At 50.4% G+C, this 21,109-nt stretch overlaps 1 protein-coding gene across 1 annotated transcript in view; it reads left to right on the top strand.

Moving 5' to 3' along the window:
- Window positions 1–9,397, top strand: part of LOC309401076 (uncharacterized protein) — a 49,446-nt gene extending 40,049 nt beyond the window's left edge. Inside the window, exons 16-19 of the mRNA XM_081970020.1 lie at window positions 711–808; window positions 1,326–1,432; window positions 6,667–6,732; window positions 9,264–9,397. Coding sequence (XP_081826146.1) covers window positions 711–808; window positions 1,326–1,432; window positions 6,667–6,732; window positions 9,264–9,370 — 378 coding nt within the window. The 3' untranslated portion in view covers window positions 9,371–9,397. The remainder of the gene's footprint in view (window positions 1–710; window positions 809–1,325; window positions 1,433–6,666; window positions 6,733–9,263) is intronic.
- The last annotated feature ends 11,712 nt before the right edge of the window (window positions 9,398–21,109 follow it).

Raw genomic sequence — 21,109 nt, 5'->3', positions numbered from 1 at the left:
CCCAGCGCTGTGTACACCAAGACTGCACAGCAATAAATCCAGTAGGGCAAATCCAGGAATTCAGGAAGCAAAAGATCCAGTTAATTAGTCCAGAAAGCCAGAAAAAATGCAAGGACTCTTGGAAAGTTCAAACTCAGTGTTTGTTCCCAACAAATGCCCCTTCCCGCAGCGTCTCCTTAAGTCTCATTCCCCCACATGTGCCTTGTGAAGATAGATAGGGCACTTTCTCCTTTGTAGCCTGCTCAGTCTGCACTGTTCTCACCATCTCTTCACTCTCCATACTCTTGGATCAGGAGGCAATGGTCCTTGCTCCTCGCCTGAGCTCATATTGGTTCATATTTATGACGGCCGCAGCGTCCTGGGGTGTGTGTTTCTGTGTGTCATGAGATCCTTTTTTGTGACCTCTTGACAAGCAAAGTCAACGGGGAAGCCCGGTTCACTTAACAACCGTGTTAATAACTTAACAACTGCAGGAGTTTACTTAACAACCGTGGCAAGAATGGTTGTCATATACTGGGGAAAAAACTCACTTAACAAAGGTCTCCCTTAGCAACAGAAATGCTGGGCTCAATTTTGGTTGTAAATCGAGGACTACTTGTATGGTAGAGCAATATTGGCCCTTGGTGATACGTTCTGAGAGGTGTTTGGCCCACACTTCCAGTGAAGTTAAATGTTTAGCATCATATTTTTTTTTGCCTGTCCTCTTTCAGTTTGAAGAGAACTACTTGCTCTATGAAAATGAAGTGATCTTCGAGAGAGAGATGATTCCGAAAGCAAAACCCATCATAACCAGGGACCCTGAGTATCGGTAAAAAGCAAAAAAAAGGGGGGGGGAGTGGGGGGGGAGTGGGGGGGAAGAACTCTCCTAGAGGAAGATGTTCCAGCTGAGTCAATTGCTGGATATTTATTTATTTAGACCAGGAGTCGGCAACCTTAAACACTCAAAGAGCCACAAATGTCCTAACCGGAACCCCCCCGTTCAATTCTGGAGCCAACTAGAAGTCCAATTCCCCCACCATAGAGTCTCTTCCTAGTGTGGCATCATTTTTCCGCTGCCGACCGAGAGTCTGGTTCCCCCACCATAGAGTCTCCTACCACAGCGTCCTTTTCCTTTACCTGTCTGAACTGAAAGCCCTATCAATTGTGGCACCACCAGTGGTGGGTTCCTGCCGGTTCGGCCCGGTACGGCTGAGTAGGTAGCAACTCAGCCTGCCATGTTCCCAAACCGGTTTTATCATCGGCAGCGCCATCTTGAACAATCTTCACTGCATAAAATTATTTTTCCCTCCTTTTCTAACATTCTTTGCAAAAATGTTTTTTACCAGATTGACCCTGCGCTGCCGTTACCGGATCAATGAGACCCTCCGAATATGGGCACAGCGATACCTGAAGGAGGGGGTGGCCGCCAGACCCCACTCCTTTCACCTCAAAGGTAGGAATGTCTTCTCTTGCCGGTGATCCTGAATGAGATCAATCCTGAGGGGGCTGATGTGGCTTGATGAGCCGTGCTGCTGAGACAAGACGTGGGGTCCTTACGGTCCCTAAAATGTGGTGTTGGAAGAAATGTCCTTCTGGGTTCAGTTCCAAAGACACTGGAAACGATGCTGGCTGTTTGGAAAGATGGTTTTTAATGGTGGACAGTGTAACCATCCTCTGCTACCATTTATTGTCAGGGGAAATTTCACCCTGAGCTAATGAGGTGTAGACCGTCTGCTTTCCTAAAAAGCATATCTTCAGAAAAAGCGAGACCCGATAACATGTTCTAATTAAAAACAAAACTTTAATATGAAAATAAAATGAAAACAAATCTATCTAATTGTTACATTTTGGCAAGAGCAATTGTCGCCCACCTTCTTGGCAGACGAACAGAAGATCAGAAGTAAAGAAGTCTCTGGAATGTGTGATGTCTTAAGAAACGTGTTAAGAAGCATGCGCAGTACATCACTTGCTGATAAGGCCTATGACCTGCGCAGTAAATTTTCAGCTCGGCTAGCAAACAATTAACGCAGTGACAGACAGGATCACATGCTTCAAGATCTTGGGTGAAGAAAAAAAAAAGGGAAGAGACGCTGAGAGTGCCTGGGCTTTATGCTCTCTCTGGGCTTTTGAATTCGAGCTTGCATTCTGATTGGTTCTCAGACTCCCATGGGGCCATGCAGGGGCAACTCTGTCCTGAGTCCCAAGCTTGGTTGACTCTTACTGAGTGATGATGTAATGAAAGGGCTTTGAGATTCCTATTATGGCTCTGCCTGAAGGAGGTAGATCTTTGTTATATAGAATAAACTGTCTCAGGCCTTAATGGCCCATTGACAAAGGTGGCAAGGGGGTGGGGGGCTGAGTTTATTCCTCCCTTTTATGGGAAATATTCTGCCCTTTTAACATTTCCTGAAATATCTTGTTTTCCTAGGAGAGGGGTGGAGGCTAACTTCCTACAGTGGTTAACACAACTCCACCTTGAAGTAGGAGAAGGCTTAGAAAAGAGCCCTGCTTAGTGCTGTGGGAAAAAAATACCCAATTGGGTTCAGTCCCAAACTGGGAGAAAGACACTGGGAACATGGAGGCCGGTTGGAAACATTGGTTTAATGCTGAAGCAGAACCACGTGTGATTCTGGGTCGATTCTGACAAAATGGAGTTGAGAGTGGGTGGGATTTTATACCTTCTTTGGGCTTTGAGCTTCCTGTTCCTGTGCAAGAACATATATTCTATTGGTTGTTGTCAGATTCCTATGGAGTCATGGAGAAGTTATGTAGGGGGCCATAGCTGGCTCTATAGGCAAAATGCTAATCCTAGGTACTTGTCTGAGCTAATCTGGTCAACCTCTGGTTTATTGTTAATCTGAGCTCTCAGGTTTCTGTGACTTTGGACTGCTGGGGGTTGGTGCAATGAAGGGGCCTTGGACTGCTCTGGTCTGCTTCTAATCCTACCATTCTGCCTTTGTTTCCAAAATATCCAGGGGCGAAATGCTACCAGTTCGAGTCAGTTCGCCTGAATCGGTAGTTAAAAATACTAAAAAAAGTTAAAGAAAAAAAGTTCAAAGAATTAAAAAAAAAAACTTTTTAAGCATTTTTTTTAAGTACAGGTTCTCCGAAAACTGGGGATGGGGTGGGGGTTCATTTTTGCTCCAGCAGGCCTCCCTGAAACCTGCTAAGCCAAAAATGGGTGATGGTGGTGGCTGGGGGGGGGGGGTCGTTTTTGCTCCCAGCAGGCTTCCCTGAAACCTACTAGGCCAAAAACGGAGGTGTGGGTGGGAGGTGCTGAGAAAGAAAGAGAGCGAGTGAGAGAAGGGAGAAAGAAAGAAAGAAAGAAAGAAAGAAAGAAAGAAAGAAAGAAAGAGAAAGAAAGAGAGAAAGAAGAAAGAAAGAAAGAAAGAAAGAAAGAAAGAAAGAAGAAAGAGCGAGGGAGGGCGGGAAAAAGGAGAGGAAGGAAGGATTGCAAACCTGGCACTAGACGCAGCTTCAGAGGATAATCCAGGGCTAGAAGGGACCTGGAGGTCATCTAGTTTAACCCTGCTCCAGCAGGACATTGTTAAAGTGAGTTTCTGTCTTTTGATCCCCCAGTTACATGACTATGTAGTCACATGACCCCACCAAGCCCGCCCAGAGAACCAGTAGTGAAAAAAAATTAGATTTCACCACTGAAAATATCCGAATGGATTACCAAATCTGCATTTCTAAAAGCTGCCTCCTCAGTTTCTGCTTGGGGGCAGGGAGACAGGGGCTGCTTCCTGCCTCTAAAAAACAACATGCTTCTCTATTTCTCACTAAGGGAAATATAATATTCTTCCTTTTTAAATATTCCTCAAAATATTTCATTCTTCCAGGAGAGGGCGGCTCCCCACGGTGCAAAGAGACATTGTTCCACCAAAAGATAGGTTGTAACAGAGGCGGAAAGGAATCCTGGCCTCCTCTCCTGGTGTTTATACAGTTTTCTAAGTTACCACGAGGTTTTTTTAAAAAAATAAATAAATTTTGACTTAGCTTCTTGGGTGATCCCCAGAGGTTATGGTTTGATGAGTAAACTACAGGTAGCCCTCGACTTACAACCACAGTTGAGCCCAAAATGTATGTTGCCAAGTGAGAAATTTGTTAACTAAGTTTATCAGAGTATGCACAGTCAGTGTGACTATGGGAGACAACCCAGGAGCAAATACAGTAAACACAAAGATATGTATTTAAATAGTGGTTTTATGTACAAAGAATATATACATACATATACTTTAGTCAGACCTCAAATAAACAGCAATCGGCAATTACAGAATGGAGAGAGACCGACCCCAACAGGGCCTCTTCTTATTACAGGCTCTTAAAGAGATATCAGCCCCAAAACCTTGCTGACTCATTCCCAGCATTACATCGTCGTAGCAACTGGTCAGCTCTTAAATCTTTACCCTGACAGAGTTTCATTGTACGACTTTTCTTGCCACGTTTGTTAGGTGACTCACTGCAGGTGTTAAATTAGTGACACGGTTGTTAAGTGAACCTGGCTTCCTCATTGACTTTGCTTGTCAGAAGGTGATCACATGGGCCTTGGGACACAGTGGCCATCATAAATATTAACCAAATGTAAATCACGTGACTCTGGGGATCCTGCCATGGCCATAAGTGTGAACAATGCCATAACATAAGTCAGGTTTTTTTCAGTGCCATTGTAACTTTGAACAGTCACTAAATGAACTGTTGTAAGTCGAGGACTATGTGCACAATTAACCAAGCCACAGCTGTCTGAACCAGAATACATTGCCCAAATCAAAACTTGAGCTTCTCGTCAGATGTTATTAGACTAGTTTTTCTCCACTGTGGGAACTTAAAGATGCAGGAACTTCAATTCCCAGAATTCATTGCTGGCTGGGGAATTCTGGGGGTTGTAGTCCACACGGCTGTAAGTGGCCAAGGTTGAGAAATACTGTATTAGAGCAAGCCAGCAAGCAGAGACCAATTGCAAGGATTGCTGGGAAATGTAGTGTAACCCTCTGCAAAGCCTGAAGGGAAGGGCCCAGAAAAGCCTTGTTTTCACACCCTCTCCCTTTGTTCCCCTAAATACTAAACCCCATTTCTAAACCAAGCCCTCTTTGTATATCAAGGATTGCAGACAAGATGTTGGGGCCCGCCAGCGGCCTGCAGAGCTGGCAGCAGATTCGGACAGTGAGGAGGTTGGGGAGGAACATAGGCCAGTCCTCAAGTCTGGGGAAGTCTTGGACTAGGGCCAGTGACGTGCAGTCAGGTGAGGAAGTGAGGCACAGCCTCACTGGTCTCATCATGAAAAGAAAAGGAAAAGGAAAAAGCTGAGCTAATTGCTGCCTCACCGTGGATGACTCTGCTTAACTATGAGGCAGGAGAACTGCATGCCTCATCTAGTTTGACTTTAGGCATTTTATAATCACTCGAGCAGAGTTAAGCAATGGTTAAAAGCCTAAAAATTCCTGACGTAGTTGAGGCACGCAGTTCTCCTGCCTCATAGTAGAGGGCGCTTTTTTAGAGGCTTTTTTTAACAGTTAAGCAGAGTCATCCATGGAAGCCAGGCAAAGAGCCATGCTGTATCACACACACTTTCCCCCAGCCTCTTTCTTTTGGAAGGCTCGGATCGGCTCCCCTCCGGCTTCTCTGCCTCTCCTCTCACCCCAGCCTGCCAACAGGAGGTGAGTGGGTGGGCTTTATTGCGTTCCAGGCATTTCCCACCCAGACAGCAGGCTGCATTTGCAATGGTAGAGGTGTTTGGGGAAGGCAGCAGGGGAATGGGGCGGGGGGTGGTGGCAGAGGAGCTGCTTTCAAGCCACTGGAAAAGATATCCAATCCAACTTTTGTGTGTGTGTGTGTTTGTTTGAGAGTGAGTGAGAGAGGGAAGGGGGTAGGAGAGATAGTCCAATTCAACTTGTGTGTGTGTATGTGTGTGTGTTTGAGAGAGGAGGAGGAAGGGAGAGAGAAACAAATGCGGTCGTTTTCAATCGGAACTGAGCATGCCTGGCTGTGGAATTCTGGGAGTTGAAGTCCACAAGTCTAAAAATATTTGAAACCCACCACTGTGTCAGTGCCTCACCAGCCATAAACCTCACCTCACGTCACTGACTAGGGCTCTACATCAGAGGTAGAGATGGGGCCAAGGCCATCTGGTAGTTATTTGCTGCCTCCGGAGCCTGACATCAGCGAGGCAGAAGAACAGTGGGAGCCTGTTCCCAGGGTGCGCCTGCGCAGAGCTGCCAGAAGGCAAGAACAATTAAGAAAACAGGGTCAACTTAGGCTTGGCCCCTGCCGTAAGACATAAAAGAGGAGCGAAGAGGACCTGAGCTTTTGCAGGAAGCAATTAGTTCATCTGGTCGGTTCAAGCTTTGAAAAGTTGGGTTTGATTCTGTGCGAAGTTTGGCCTTGCTCTGCGTTTGGCAATTAGGTCTCTGGCAGCATTCCCAGGGAGAAAAGGTGGGTGTTTATCAACATTCCCCTGAAAGACTGTGGCAACTCAAGCAGACGTCTGTTGGAATCTTCACAGACTGTTTGTGAAGCCTTGCGGGCTGGGAATGACGATACTTTGCAGCCTTATAACTAAAAGAGGGTTTGGGGGACTAAGATTGTGATGTATGCTTTCTCAAGAAGCCTAGGTCAGAACTCAAGGGAATAACTCTGTTTTTGTTTAATCCTTCTTGCTGCAATTTATTTACGACTTGCCTCTTGCAGGACACCAGAAAAAAAGAGCTGCAAATGGACATAATGTCTCCCAGTTAGCAGGCAACGCTTCAACAGGTGAGGCTTTGTTGCTTAGTACGAAAAAATAATAATTCAGGGACTCTGAAGGCGTCTGTTTTTCTTCTTTGAAGTTGTGCAATAGGAGATTATTAGCATTTCCTGGGTGAATATGGAGGAGAATGGGAGACGCATGGATGAGATTTATTAATTTTTAAATTTTTATTATTACATTTGTTAACCACCCATCTTACCACAAGGTAACTCAAGGAGATGTCTCTAACTCCTTTGTGCTTGGAACGCAACAGTGCTACGTTGACGGGAAACGACACAAAATTTCCACTTTTTACATCAACAGTCTCTTTACTCCTTCCAAATCTAAACTATCTCTTGGAAAGAAATATCCATTGGCTTCCAGAAACACTGGAAACAGGGAGGCTGACTGGAAAAATGGTTTACTGGTGAACCGGACCACATGGGTTTGAGGTCCTGGTGCAGCCGAACACATGAAGGAGAGAGACGGTTGTTTATACCTACCCTTGGGCCTTGCCCTTGAGCTTCCTGTTCCTGTGCAAGAAATATATTCTATTGGTTGTCGTAGGGGTCACTGCTAACTTTGTAGGCTGTCTTGAGTCCCAGGCTTGATTGACGCTTGCTGGGTGATGCAATGAAGGGACTTGTTGGGCCATGTGGTGAGCCCTGCTGCTAGATGGTAGAGGGCCGATCCTATTCTGTCCTGAGGGGCATGGGTGGGTTGCTGCCAGTTTTACTACCGGTTTGCTTTGCGTTCGTTTGTGTGCTGTGTGTGCAGTTCAATGTAAACTGTTCTTTGCGCCTGTGCAGAACAATTAACAGCAAACTGCGCAGAGGAAGTCACTACAAAACAACATAGCAGCGACATCAGCGGCGGGGAGGGAACCAGTTCAGGGGTGTGGCAAGCTTGGGTCGCTGCTGGTTCTGCGACCCAGGCAAAAATACCACTACCAGTTCTGCCGAACCGGACCGAACCGGGAGGAACCCACCTCTGCTGAGAGATCATGTCTTAATCCCATCATCCTGGAGCTGAAGGTCTTTTGTCCTGTAGATAGGCTGGCCCAGTCCTGCTGGGGCTATTAAGAAATAGTGGAGGCTGTTTTTCAAGAGCACGTTTTTCCTTTAGGGAAATATAATATTCTGCCTTTTTTTAATATTTCAAGAACTAGCTTGAAAGGTTTAGAAAGGCAAAGCAAAAAAGGAGGATTATTATTTTTATTTTTGTATTCTACCACTCTGGGTAGAAAAAAGTTGGCCGTACACTATTTTTGGTTTTACCGTTTTCTGCATTTTTCTTCCTCTCTTTTTCAAATTGGATTTGTATTTTACTTCATAATAAAAGTTGAATAAAGTTAGAAAGGTATCTACAGTTACAAAAAAAAGAGTGGGTAACAAGAAAGGGCTGGGTGTGTTAAAAACAGGACGAAAATATTGCTACAAGACTGTGTACTTGGTATTCTCTGAGCTTGGTGGTTATCTTTCGGGCATTTCATAACTGAACTAGGTAACATCAGCACTGTTAGAAATGGAGTGGAATTTGCTCTTCTTTGCATATACTACCGTACAGGGACCTGCGGTCAGCCTCACCACTCTCATCATGAAAATTTTAAAAAAAAGGGAAAAGGGAAAAGGCGCTGAGGAGCCTTCTACACACGTGGTCCGGGAATGGGACCACGTGTGCAGGAGGCTCCTCTAGCCTCAGCCTCCCTCTTGCACACGTGGTCCCATTCCCCGCCTTCCTGAGTCAACATGATGGGGACCGCGGCTCGCGCTGATGACGTCACCAGCCTCACCAGCCATAAACCTCACCGCACGTCACTGCTACCGTAGTAGTTTGCCCCGTCAGTGTTGGTGGGAATGGTGTTGGAGATTCCTTGCTTAGGCTGTTAGTTTACTGCCAAGCCACCAAGTTGTCTCTCACCAATCCTGACAGGACAAGCCACTAGTACAGGGGTCGGCAAACTTAAACACTCAAAAGAGCCATTTGGACCCATTTCCCACAGAAAAGAAAACACCGGGAGCCAATAAAGGTCCTAACCGGAAGCCCCCTGTTCAATTCTGGAGCTGACGGGAAGTTCAGTTCCTCCCACCATAGAGTCTCCTCCTAGCGCGGCGTACTTTTTCCTCTACCTGTCATAACCGAAAGCCCCTATCAATTGTGGAGACAACCGGAAAACCCTCCCCTTGCCATAGAGTCTTCTCCTGGCGCACTGTGCTTCTCTCCCCACCACCACCACCGGAAGCTCCTCTCAAAATTGTGGCACCGACCGGTGAAGAGGGAGGAAAGAGCCACATGCGGCTCCAGAGCCGCAATTTGCTGACCCCTGCACCAGTATATAAACAGGGAGCAAAACCACACTCCCTTCTAACACTGATGCTGTTACCTAGTTTGGTAACGAAAAGTCTGCAAGAATACAACCCAGCTCAGAGACCACCAAGGTCTCCACAGTTCAAGCCTAGTCTCTTCTGTCGGTACAAGACAGCGTGCTCGATTTTTGGTGAGTGGATTGGGGCTTCCCTTCCACCAAGTGCTGATTGTATATGTTTATTTCTTACAGATGCCAAGGGGAAGATCTGGCTTTGGTTTCTAGCGTTCAGTGTGGCTCTGTGTGGATTAGCAACGACAATCGACACCCTTCTTCCTGTTCAATTGTTTGGCCATTGAAATGATGATTAAAGACACCCTTGGATATCCTTTGTTGTTGTTGTTTGTTGCGAAGTCGTGTCCAACCCATTGTGACCCCATGGACAACGTTCCTCCAGGCCTTCCTGTCCTCTACTATCCTCTGGAGTCCATTGAAGCTCACACCGGCTGCTTCAGTGACTCCATCCAGCCACCTCATTCTCTGTCGTCCCCTTCATCTTTTGCCCTCAATCTTTCCCAGCATTGGGCTCTTCTCCAGTGAGTCCTTCCTTCTCATTAGGTGGCCAAAGTATTTGAGTTTCCTCTTCAGGATCTGGCCTTCTAAAGAGCAGTCAGGATTGATCTCTTCTAGGACTGGTCTTGCAGTCCAGGGGACTCGCAGGCATCTTCTCCAGCACCATAGTTTCAAAGGCCTCAATTCTTTAGCGCTCAGCCTTTCTTATGGTCCAACTTTCACAGCCATCCGTTGCAACTGGGAAAACCATCGCCTTGACTAGACGCTCTTTTGTTAGCAGGGTGATGTCTCGGCTTTTTAGTATGCAGTCTAAATTTGCCATCGCTTTCCTACCCAGGAGCAAGCGTCTTTTCATTTCTCGGCTGCAGTGCCCATCTGCGGTGATCTTGGAGGCCAGGAAAATAAAATCTGTCACTGCCTCCATTTCCTCCCCATCTATTTGCTAGGAATTGAGAGGGCCGGATGCCATGATCTTAGCTTCCTTAACGTTGAGTTTCAAGCCAACTTTTGCACTCTCCTCCTTCACCCGCCTCAAGAGGCTCTTTAGATCCTCTTCACTGTCTGCCATTAGAGTGGTATCCTCTGCATACCTGAGGTTGTTGATATTTCTCCCGGCAATCTGAATTCCAACTTTTGATTCCTCTAGCCCTGCCTTTCTCATGATGTGCGCTGCATATAAGTTCAGTTGGAGTTTGCGTGAAGCCAATTTTTTTATAGAGACCAGGATTGGGAAGGAAGTGGGGCCTCTGCTTGAGGTGGGAAATACACATTTTGGTTTCAAAAAGGGAATTAGGGAATGCTCATTTACAAAGTGATGGCGGGCTGCCGGGGGTTCACACAGCCTTGCTGGACTGGATATCTTATGCTTCCATTTTTCATTTGGATACTGAGCAAGTCAGGTGCCCGGATGCCCTCTGGAGGCTATAAACAGGCCTCCTGAACGTCCTGTAGGCCCGTTTTTCGCCCTCCTCAAGCTTCCGTGCACACCCTGCACTTACCTGCATCCAAAATGGGCTGCATGGGGACTCCTGGGTGGGGCGAGGCAGGGTGGGCATTTGGGGGTTTGCCAAACCAGGCAGAATCCTAGCTAGAGGATCAACCGTACCTGTGTGAATCCCCAGCAGCCCACCATCACTTTGTAAATGAGCATTCCCTAATTCCCTTTTTGAAACCAAAATGTGTATTTCCCACCTCAAGGAGAGGCCCCACTTTCTTCCTAATCCTGGTCTCTCTAAAAAAATTGGCTTCACGCAAACTCCAACTGAACCAGAAACCATCGGCCTTCTACTTCCAGGTTAACCGCACAAATGGCTGGTTGGCTCTATACCAGGGGTGTCAAACTCAAGGCCTGGAGGCTGGATCCGGCCCATGGGGTGCTTAGATCTGGCCCGCGGAGCCACCCTGGAAACAGCGAAGGACCGGCTGGCGGTGCCTCTGCCTGTGAAAATGGAGCTCGGGAGGGTCGCGTGCGGCTTTTCCGAGCTCCGTTTTTGCTGGCAGAGGGTTGCAGGAGGCCATCGCAGCCGAAAACGGACCTCAGAGCCTGTTTTCTCTGGCAGAGCGCTTATCCCTGACATAGGTGGTTGAGCTGGCCATGCCCATCCTGCCTTCCTGAGATCAAACACAACCTTGGTGCAGCCCTCGATGAAATTGAGTTTGGCACCCCTGCTCTATACAATTTGAGACAAGTGGCTGTTCAGTCTCTTCTGAAAAACCTCCAGTGATGAAGCACCAAAACCTCTGAAGGCAAACTCTTCCACTGATTAATTGTTCTGTCAGGAAATTTCTCCTTAGTTCTAGGTTGCTTCTCTCCTTGATTACTTTCCATCCATTGCTTCTTGTCCTGCCTCCTTGTGTTTTGGAAAGTAGGTTGATCCCCTCTTCTTTGCTGGACAACCAGCTAGCGGTGTGCAGTGACAGCCAAAAAAGCCAATGCAATCCTAAATTGCATTAACAGAAGGATACAATCAAGATCAAGTGAGGTACAAATACCACTCTATAAAGCCCTAGTAAGACCACACTTGGAATACTGCATTCAGTTTTGGTCACCACACTATAAAAAAGATGTTGAGACTCTAGAAAAAGTGCAGAGAAGAGCAACCAGGATGATTTGGGCACTGGAGGCTAAAACATATAAAGAATGGTTACCGGAACTGGGCATGGCTATTCTAGTGAAGAGAAGGACCACGGAAGACACGATAGCAGTTTTCCAATATTTGAGAGGCTGCCACAGAGAGGAAGAGATCAAGCTATTTTCCAAAGCACTTGAAGGCCTGACAAGGAATAGTGCAGTGATGGCGAACCTATGGCACGGTGGCATGCGGAGCCATTTGTCAGGGTGCATGCACGCACTGGCCAGCTGAGTTCACCCTTTTTTAAAGCCATTTTTTGCCTTACTAAGCCTCCAGAGGCTTTATAGGAGCCTGGGGAGGCGAAAAGAGCCTCCCCCCCCCCACTGAGGCCCTCTGGAGGCTTCATGAGCTTCCCTGAAGCCTCCGGAGCGCAAAAAACGGCCCTACGGGCAAACGGGAAGTTTGGGAACGGACTTCCTGTTTGCTCGGAGGGTCCTTGTGACTGCTCCGGAGGCTTCAGGGAAGCCTCTTGAAGGTCCCTGGAGCCTTCGGAGCGCTCAAAACGACCCTCAGAGCAAACCAGAAGTGACTTCCGATTTGCTTGGAGGGTCGTTTTGAGCGCTCCGGACGCTTCAGGGAAGCCTCTTGAAGGTCCCTGAAGCCTTCGGAGTGATTAACACAACCCTCCGAGCAAACCGGAAGTCACTTTCGATTTGCTTGGAGGGTCGTTTTCAGTGCTCCGAAGGCTTCAGGGAAGCCTCTTGAAGGTCCCTGAAGCCTTCGGAACGCTCAAAACGAACCTCAGAGCAAACCAGAAGTGACTTCCGGTTTGTTCGGAGGGTCGTTTTGACTGCTTCGGAGGCTTCAGGGAAGCCTCCTGAAGGTCCCTGAAGCCTCCGGAGGGCTTCTCGGGGTGGGGGGCGGGGGAGGCTGTTTTCCCCCTCCCCAGGCTCCTATAAAGCCTCTGAAGCCTGGGGAGGGCGAAAAAAGCATGCAAAAATGGGGGGATTGCGCCTGTAGTGTGCGCATGCACACGGGGTCGCGCATTGCATTATGGGTGCGGTACGCCTGCACACGACCCCCCCTGCGCTCCCCCCACTTATGGCACGCGAGCCAAAAAAGGTTCGCCATCGCTGGAATAGTGGATGAAAACTGATCAAGGAAAGATTCAACCTAGAAATAAGGAGAAACTTTCTGACAGTGAGAACATTCAACCAATGGAACAGAAGTTGCTTTCAGAAGTTGCGGGACCTTTAACACTGGAAGTTTTCAAGAAGAGATTGGACTGCCATCTGTCAGAAGTGGTGTACGGTCTCCTGCTTGAGCGGGGGGCCGGACTATATGACCTATAAGGTCCCTTCCAACTCTGTTAATCTCTTTATCTGTTCATCTTTGTAGTAGCCTCTCAAATAATGGAATATTCGTAACTCCCTGCAAAAACCAGGGGCAGAAAAATGCCAAAAACAGCAATAAGGGTCCCCCCCCCTTTGCTCCGAGGTGTATATATATGGAGTACCCTCAGATGGTGGGTACTCCTGGCCTATTTTGTCATCTTCTTCCAAAAGTGGTTGGAACACCACGTCCTCCAGCAAACGCCAACGGCCTCACCCTGCCAAAATCTGACCTATGTTGTTGGATTTGAGAGAAGCCTGAGTTGGCGAATGACATGAGGATGGTGTAACGTGGCCTTGACCCCGATATTTTCATTTATTTCTTGTTATTTTTTGGCATTCATGCAGTGACGCCAGCAACCAAAGTAGGCAGTGATTTCAACATTATGTCCTGGAGGATATTTCTGCTGAGGTGGCTCAGAAAAATATCTCCTGCTGCCAACAAGCTAGCAGGCCTTTGGTTTTAAGCCAAGTTTCAGCTGTTCTGTAAAAAAAATATAAAAAATGGCAGTTTTATTTCTCACACTCCCGGAGTCTGAAAGGGATACAGTAGTAGCCGACTGCCACAAGCTTTCTCTGGTTATCTCATCCTCAATTACAGAATAACAGAGTTGGAAGGGACCTTGAAGGTCTTCTAGGCAGGGGTGGGTTCCTGCCCGTTCTCACCTCTTCTATAGAAAAGGTTCCACAAATCTACAGTGCCGTTTAGAACCAGTTCCAGCTCCCTCCCCCGCCCGTCCGGACATCATCAAGATGAAGAGAGAGAGGAGGAATTCTGGGAGTTGAAGTCCACAAGTCTTAAAGCTGTCAAGTTTGAACACCCCTGGGGTTTTTTTTCTAAAGGGTTAGGGGTGCAAGGGTCTTGTAACGTGACAGCTTTAAGACCTGCGTGCTTCAAATGCCAGAGTTTCTGAGCCAACATTTTGGTTGCTAAGCAAGAGCATTGTTAAGTGAGTTTCATCACATTTTACAAGTTGGCCATGCCCACCCAGTCACATGGCTGGCAAGCCACTCCCACCCAGTCACATGGCCGGCAAGCCACTCCTACAAAGCAGGCCACACCTACAGAAGAGGTTCTAAAAAATTTTGAAACCCACCACTGCTTCTAGCCCAGGGGTCTCCAAGCTTTCGGTCCCCAGAGACCACTTAATTCATAATTTTAAATCCCGCGGACAACTAATATGATTTTTTAAAAGACAACAAAGAGCATTTAGTGCAACATTTAAAAAATGCAAATAATAATTCTGCGGACTACCAACCTTTTCTCAGAGACCACCAGGTTTCACGGACCCCTGGTTGGTGACCACCGTTCTAGGAGGTAAAGGGATCAATTCAGCGGATCCACAAAGTGGCACCCTGCCCACGTGTCCTTCCTGAGCTTGGTATAAATGTAGTGCACCAAGACTTTGCATGTAAACATCAGGACAGATATGGTAGGGGAAGAATCTACCATCCTACAATACAATAGCAGAGTTGGAAGGGACCTTGGAGGTCTTCTAGTCCAACCCCCTGCCTAGGCAGGAAACTCTATACCGTTTCCCACATCTTCTGGAGGCAAGTTGTTCCACTGGTTAATCGTTCTCACTGTCAGGAAATTTCTCCTCAGTTCTAAGTTGCTTCTCTCCTTGATTAGTTTCCACTCATTGCTTCTTGTTCTACCCTCAGGTGCCTTGGAAAATAGTTTGACTCCCTCTTCTTTGTGGCAACCCTGAGATATTGGAACACTGCTATCATGTCTCCCCTAGACCTTCTTTTCATTAAGCTAGACATACCCAGTTCCTGCAACCGTTCTTCATATGTTTTAGTCTCCAGTCCCCTAATCCTCTTTGTTGCTCTTCTTTGCACTCTTTCTAGAGTCTCCACATCTTTTCTACATTAGGGTGACCAGAACTGAATACGGTATTCCAAGTGTGGCCTTACCAAGGCATTATAAAGTGGTATTAACACTTAACGTGATCTTGATTCTATCCCTCTGTTAATGCAGCCTAGAACTGTGTTGGCTTTTTTGGCAGCTGCTGCACACGGCTGGCTCCTATTTAAATGGTTGTCCACTAGGACTCCAAGATCCCTTTCACAGTTACTACTGTTGAGCATGAAGAAGTGTGGGGAAAGACGAGGCTTGACACAAAGAGAACGTCCAACTCTGTTTTATTCACAAGAAGCAGTGTCAAGTAATACAGGAGAGAATCACCCGTTCCTTAGCCTGACAGCTATTTAAGGGAAAGCTGTCAGGCCGAGGAACCAATCAAGAGATCAGATCAGCCCGCCTTCAGCCATGCCGCGCCTGATTGGCTAAGGCGCAGCATGGCTGTTGCTGGCTGACAACAGGGGGAATTCCCCGGTCGTAAGTCGGGGAGGAAAGAATACAATACTCCTTCCCCCCCAGCGAGTACGCATGCGTAGCAGTGGAGCATGCGTAGTCGCTAAGATAGGCTGGGCGGCGACGGACACGCCCAGAACGCCTCAGAACTGGGCAGACCGTCGGAGAAGGAGGTGGTGTCCGTGGGAGCTCCTCCCTGAAGGGAGTGGAGCTCCGGGCGCCATCTTGAAGGCCTACCCCAGCCGGAGGAGGAGGCGGAGACTCAGGAACAGGTAGGCAGGGCCGGGGTGGCGCGGCCGCTGGCGGGTTTGAGTCAGGGAAGTTTGAATTGTTGCGAGGGACAGGCTGGCCTGATTGAGGGAAGGCCAAAGTCGGTTGCAATGGCGGAGCTGGTAGCCCAACGGGGGCTGAAACGATGGAGGGCTGTGGAAGGCGGAAGGCGCCGGGAACAGTCTCTGGCGAAACTTCTTGCGGCCTGGGCAACTGCCACGGCGGGGGAATCGGGTGCGGCGCCAACCCCGGGGCCTCGGGATGAATTGGCGAGGCCGACCCTGCGGGGTTGTTGTGTGGATCCAAAGGTTCGCGACGCCTTAATTGATCCACGTGGCGGCGCCAGTCTGCACCGTCGGCGGTCCGGACCCTGTAAGAGCAGGGGCCGGTTACAAAAGTGACGGTGGCAGGCACCCACTTAAAATCCCCGGAGAAAGCCCTTGCCCATACTGGATCGCCCTCACGGAAGGAACGAGGAGGGGGTCCCAGGTTGCTCGGCTGTGCCTCGGAATAGGTTGGGTGCAACCTATCTAAGGTGGTCCGCAGGCGCCGGCCCATCAGCAGCTCAGCTGGGGTTTTGCCGGACAAGGGACACGGGGTGGAATGCTGAACCAGGAGGTAAGCAGCCACCCTCGTGGGCCAGTCGCCCTTGTCCATTCGGCCAAGGGCGTCTTTGGCCGAGCGGACAGCGCGTTCCGCCCGGCCATTGCTGGCCGGATGATAGGGAGCGACGAGGGCATGCCTGATGCCTTGGGTGGCCAGGAAGCCCTGGAACACGGTGGACGCAAACTGAGGACCATTGTCCGACACAACGACGTCCGGCAAGCCGTGGGTGGCAAACAGGCGCGTCAGTGCTCGGACAGTGGCCTCGGCTGTGGTGGAGGTCATGATGATGAGCTCCACCCAGCGCGAGTAAGCGTCCACCACAACCAGGAAAACCTGACCTCGGAAAGGCCCGGCGAAGTCCAGGTGGAGGCGTGACCACGGGCCGCGGGGAATCTCCCACTCCCGCGGCGGGGCCGCCGGAGGCGCTGGACGGGAGACCTGGCAGGTCGAGCACCTGGCAACCCAGGTAGCTATCTCGTCGTCCAGACGGGGCCACCAGACATAGCTGCGCGCCAATGCCTTCATGCGCGCTATGCCAGGGTGGCCCTCATGGAGGCGAGACAGCACCTGGTCACGCAGAGTGGGTGGAATGATCACCCTGTCCCCCCACAGGAGGCACCCACTGTGAAGGGACAGCTCTAACTGCCTGGCCTTGTAGGGGCGGTGGCCGTCGGGCACCGGCCCCCCAGGCCACCCCCGCAGAACCCAGGTCATCACCTGGGAGAGGGTGGGGTCGGCCAGAGACGCTGCTGCCACATCGCCCGCAGAGAGCGGCAAGGCCAGGTCTGCAATGGCCAAAACAGACAGGCAAGGCACTGTCTGAGGATCGGAGACGGGCAAGGGGCAGCGGCTGAGGGCATCAGCGTGCCCCAGCTGCTTGCCAGGGCGGTAGACTAGGGCATACGAGTATGCCGCTAGGAACTCTACCCAGCGTGTCATCCGGGGGGACAGAATGGGAGGGGTCGGACGGTCACCGGCCAGAAGCCCAAGGAGCGGCTTGTGGTCAGTGAAGAGCGTGAAATGCCGTCCGTAGAGGTATTCGTGGAACTTTTTAACCCCGGACACGGCAGCCAGAGCCTCCTTGTCGATCTGGCTGTAATTTCTCTCCGCTGGAGAGAGTGTCCGGGAATAAAAAGCTATGGGGGCTTCCGAGCCGTTGGGGAGGACGTGGCTCAGGACCGCCCCCAAACCCACGGGGGAGGCGTCACACGCCAGAGTCAGGGGCATCCTGTCACTATATTGGACTAGGACTGCCTCTGACGTCAGCATGTCTTTGACAGCCGCGAACGCATGCGCTTCGCGGCTGCCCCAGCGCCAGGCTGCCGATCGGTCGAGCAACCGATGCAGCGGCTCGGCTAGTGACGCCTTGTGCGGCAAAAATGGCGCGTAGAAATTTAAAAGCCCCAAGAACGACTGCAGCTCCGCCTTAGAGGCGGGGGTGGGGGCGTTCTTGATGGCTGCGACTTTAGTAGGGGTGGGGTGGATTCCGTGGGCATCAATGGTGAAGCCGAGGAAATCCACTTTAGGCACAGCAAATGAACATTTGCTGCGCTTTAATTTGAGACCCGCGCCCCTAAAACGGTCGAGGACCTTCCCCAGTACTTCGAGGAGTCCTGAGCGGCTGGATGCAGCGATCAGGACATTGTCGAAATAGGGTACAACGCCAGGGAGCCCATGGAGCAAACGCTCCATGAGGCTCTGGAAGATCCCCGGGGCCACGGAAACGCCGAATTGGAGGCGGCGGCAACGGAAAGCCCCACGGTGGGTGACGATAGTCTGCGCAGCCGCCGCTTCGTCATCCACCGGGAGCTGCTGGTAGGCCTGCGCCATGTCCAGTTTCGCAAAAATACAGCCCTGCCCCAGGGAGTGGAGCAGGTGCTGTATGACAGGGACTGGATAGGGGTTTGCCTGAAGGGCCAAATTGATGGTTGACTTAAAATCGGCGCAGAGGCGTATGGAACCGTCGGCCTTCACAGGGACCACTATTGGGGTCTCCCAACGCGAGTAGTCAACAGGCTCCAATACACCCTGCGCCAACAAGCGGTCAATCTCCTCATCAACTTTGGCCCTTAAGGCAAAAGGCACCCTGCGGGCCTTCAGCCTAATGGGAGCAACCTGGGGATCTAAATTAAGAGAGATGGGGGTGCCCTTGTATAGTCCCAGCTGGCCGTCAAAGACGTCCGCGTAGGCGGAGATGACAGCAGCTACGTCAGGGGGCGTGTCTGAGATGGAGTGCACCCCCTGTACGGAGAGACCAAGGGCGGGGAACCAATCTAGCCCCAATAATGCGGGGAGGGACTTCTCAACCACTAGGATTGGCAGGCACCCCGAAAACCCCCCGTATTCAACCCTGACTGTGTGACAGCCCAGGGTTGGGATAAGTAACCCCTGATAGTCTCTTAAAGCCACGGGGCTAGCAGACAACTGGCGTTTAAGGACGCCAGGGCAAAGTTTCTGGAAGTCTGCCCAGGCAATCAAGGAGCGGGACGAGCCGGAGTCCACCTCCATTACGCAAGGCGCGCCCTCAATGAGGACTGACGCCTTGATTCTGTCCGCACCTGCGGAGGCCTGGTAGATTGCCTCAGCAGGGGCGGCTGCTGGGCCGGGCTCCACGGTGTAACAGCTGGCTTTCGATCGCGGCTGGCGACGAGGCTGCTGCTGCGGTCCGGCTGTCATCTGCTGGCCTGTGGCTCCCTGGGATGGCGGTGGTGGTAGCACAGCTCGGCAAACTTGGGCCAGGTGCCCTTTCTTCGAACACCGGCGGCAGATGGATGCCCGGAATGGGCAGGCGGACCGGTCGTGGCTGCCTCCGCAGCCAAGGCAGGCTGTCACAGTCTGGCGCGGAGGTCGCGGATTGCGGCGGCTCCGCAGCTCTGCCAGGCGAGCCACGAGTTCTTCCTCTTCCTCAGCCGGGCTCGGAATGGGCACCAGCTGATCAATGAGGCAGGTCTGCGCTGGGGAAGATTGAAACGGGTGGCGGTCCATCTCAGCGACGGATTGCTCCGACAACTCCGCCGCCCGTGCCTCAGCGACCGCCTCTGACAGGGTGATTTCTGGCCGAGCCAGGAGACGCCTCCTCAGCCGGCGGTCCCTGATGCCGCTCACGAATTGTTCCACCAGGTTGTCCTCCAAGTCTGGGAACTCGCAGGGTATGGCTGTGGTCCGCAAGGACTGGAGGAACTGGCTGACGTCTTCGTGCGGCTTCTGGACGCACTGGCGGAAAGCGTACCGCCTGGTGATTTTCGATGGGGTTGGGGCGTAATGTCCCTTCAGCTTGGCCATCAGCGTGTCCCAGTCGAGGTCGTGGACTGGCACTGGGGCTGCCAACGCCCGGGCGGCGTTGAACATCGGGGTTCCGCAGCTACTGAGGAAGAAGCTGCACTTCTCCTCCATCGGGATACCCCGTTTCCCGTTGGCTCGTAGGAAGCACTCAAATCGCTCCAAAAATCCCGTCCATCCCTCTCCCTCGGTTCCGAAGGGAGCGAACGGTGGAAGCGAAGACATTGCGGCTTGAAGTTGTGCGGCTCGGGGAGCTAAACTCAAGCGGCTGTGTAAAGAGGTCGGGTTCCGTCAGGGTCGTCGCCTCAGAAAGATCCCACCTTCGTCGCCAGTGAAGAAGTGTGGGGAAAGACGAGGCTTGACACAAAGAGAACGTCCAACTCTGTTTTATTCACAAGAAGCAGTGTCAAGTAATACAGGAGAGAATCACCCGTTCCTTAGCCTGACAGCTATTTAAGGGAAAGCTGTCAGGCCGAGGAACCAATCAAGAGATCAGATCAGCCCGCCTTCAGCCATGCCGCGCCTGATTGGCTAAGGCGCAGCATGGCTGTTGCTGGCTGACAACAGGGGGAATTCCCCGGTCGTAAGTCGGGGAGGAAAGAATACAATAGAGCAAGGTACCACCTATACTGTACCTGTGCATTTCGTTTTTAATCCTGCGAGAATTTTACAGTACAATAATCTTGCACGCAGGATGCCCTCTTCAAAGTGATATTGTTGATGCGACTGATTGATTGATTGATTGAGGAAAGCATCAACTATGCAGAACCAACCTTGCCCATTTTTCAATGTCAAAGATTAGCCTTCAAGTAACCAGCATGTATTCCCATCGCCCAGCACAGCTGGTTAATTCATAAACGAATGGGGATGAGCTGCAGTTTCTGTTGCCATGGAAACCCCCTTTCTAAGAAGGAAGCAGTTGGTACCCGCCAAGCTATTGCAGGAAGTATTGAGACACATGAGGAAAAAGCAGATTATATATATATGTAGGGTAGTCGTGGCCGAGTGGTTAAGGCGATGGACTAGAAATCCATTGGGGTCTCCCCGCGCAGGTTCGAATCCTGCCGACTACGAAAGAGAGTGCAAATTACTTTATCTGGGGTTTTTTCCCCCCTCCATTGGGTTAATTCAATTTTTAAATCTTGTTTGGAAAAAAAAAGGAAAAGCATAGGAGAGGATCACCCTTCCGCTTAGAAGGTTGTTTTTGAATGTTTCAGCCACGCCTCCCCCCCCCCAAACTGAACCTAGATTAAATTGACCCCCATGCAAAATATAAGGGACCCAAATCTTTACGCTTTTCCCCCCTCGTAGTCGGCAGGATTTGAACCTGTGCGGGGAGACCCCAATGGATTTCTAGTCCATCGCCTTAACCACTCGGCCACGACCACCAGGTGCTTGCTTCTTATTTAGTCTATGTCAATCAATAGACTAAATGTATTTATTCTGCAGTCCACCCGCCCCCCGCCCCCCAGCCCCCCCAACTCTGGCCAATATTTTTCTGTGCCAAGCTCAGAGCAACTGAAGTCACCATTTCTGTGCAGCTTTTAAAATTGGAATCTTTGGTGGTCTCTGGGCTTGCTTGTTTTC

The sequence above is a fragment of the Natrix helvetica genome (assembly GCF_964273705.1).
Source record: "Natrix helvetica genome assembly, chromosome: Z".
In the NCBI taxonomy this organism is placed as follows: Eukaryota; Metazoa; Chordata; class Lepidosauria; order Squamata; family Natricidae; genus Natrix; species Natrix helvetica.
Note: the sequence above shows the minus strand (reverse complement) of the source record. Positions and strands in the feature narration are given on the sequence as shown.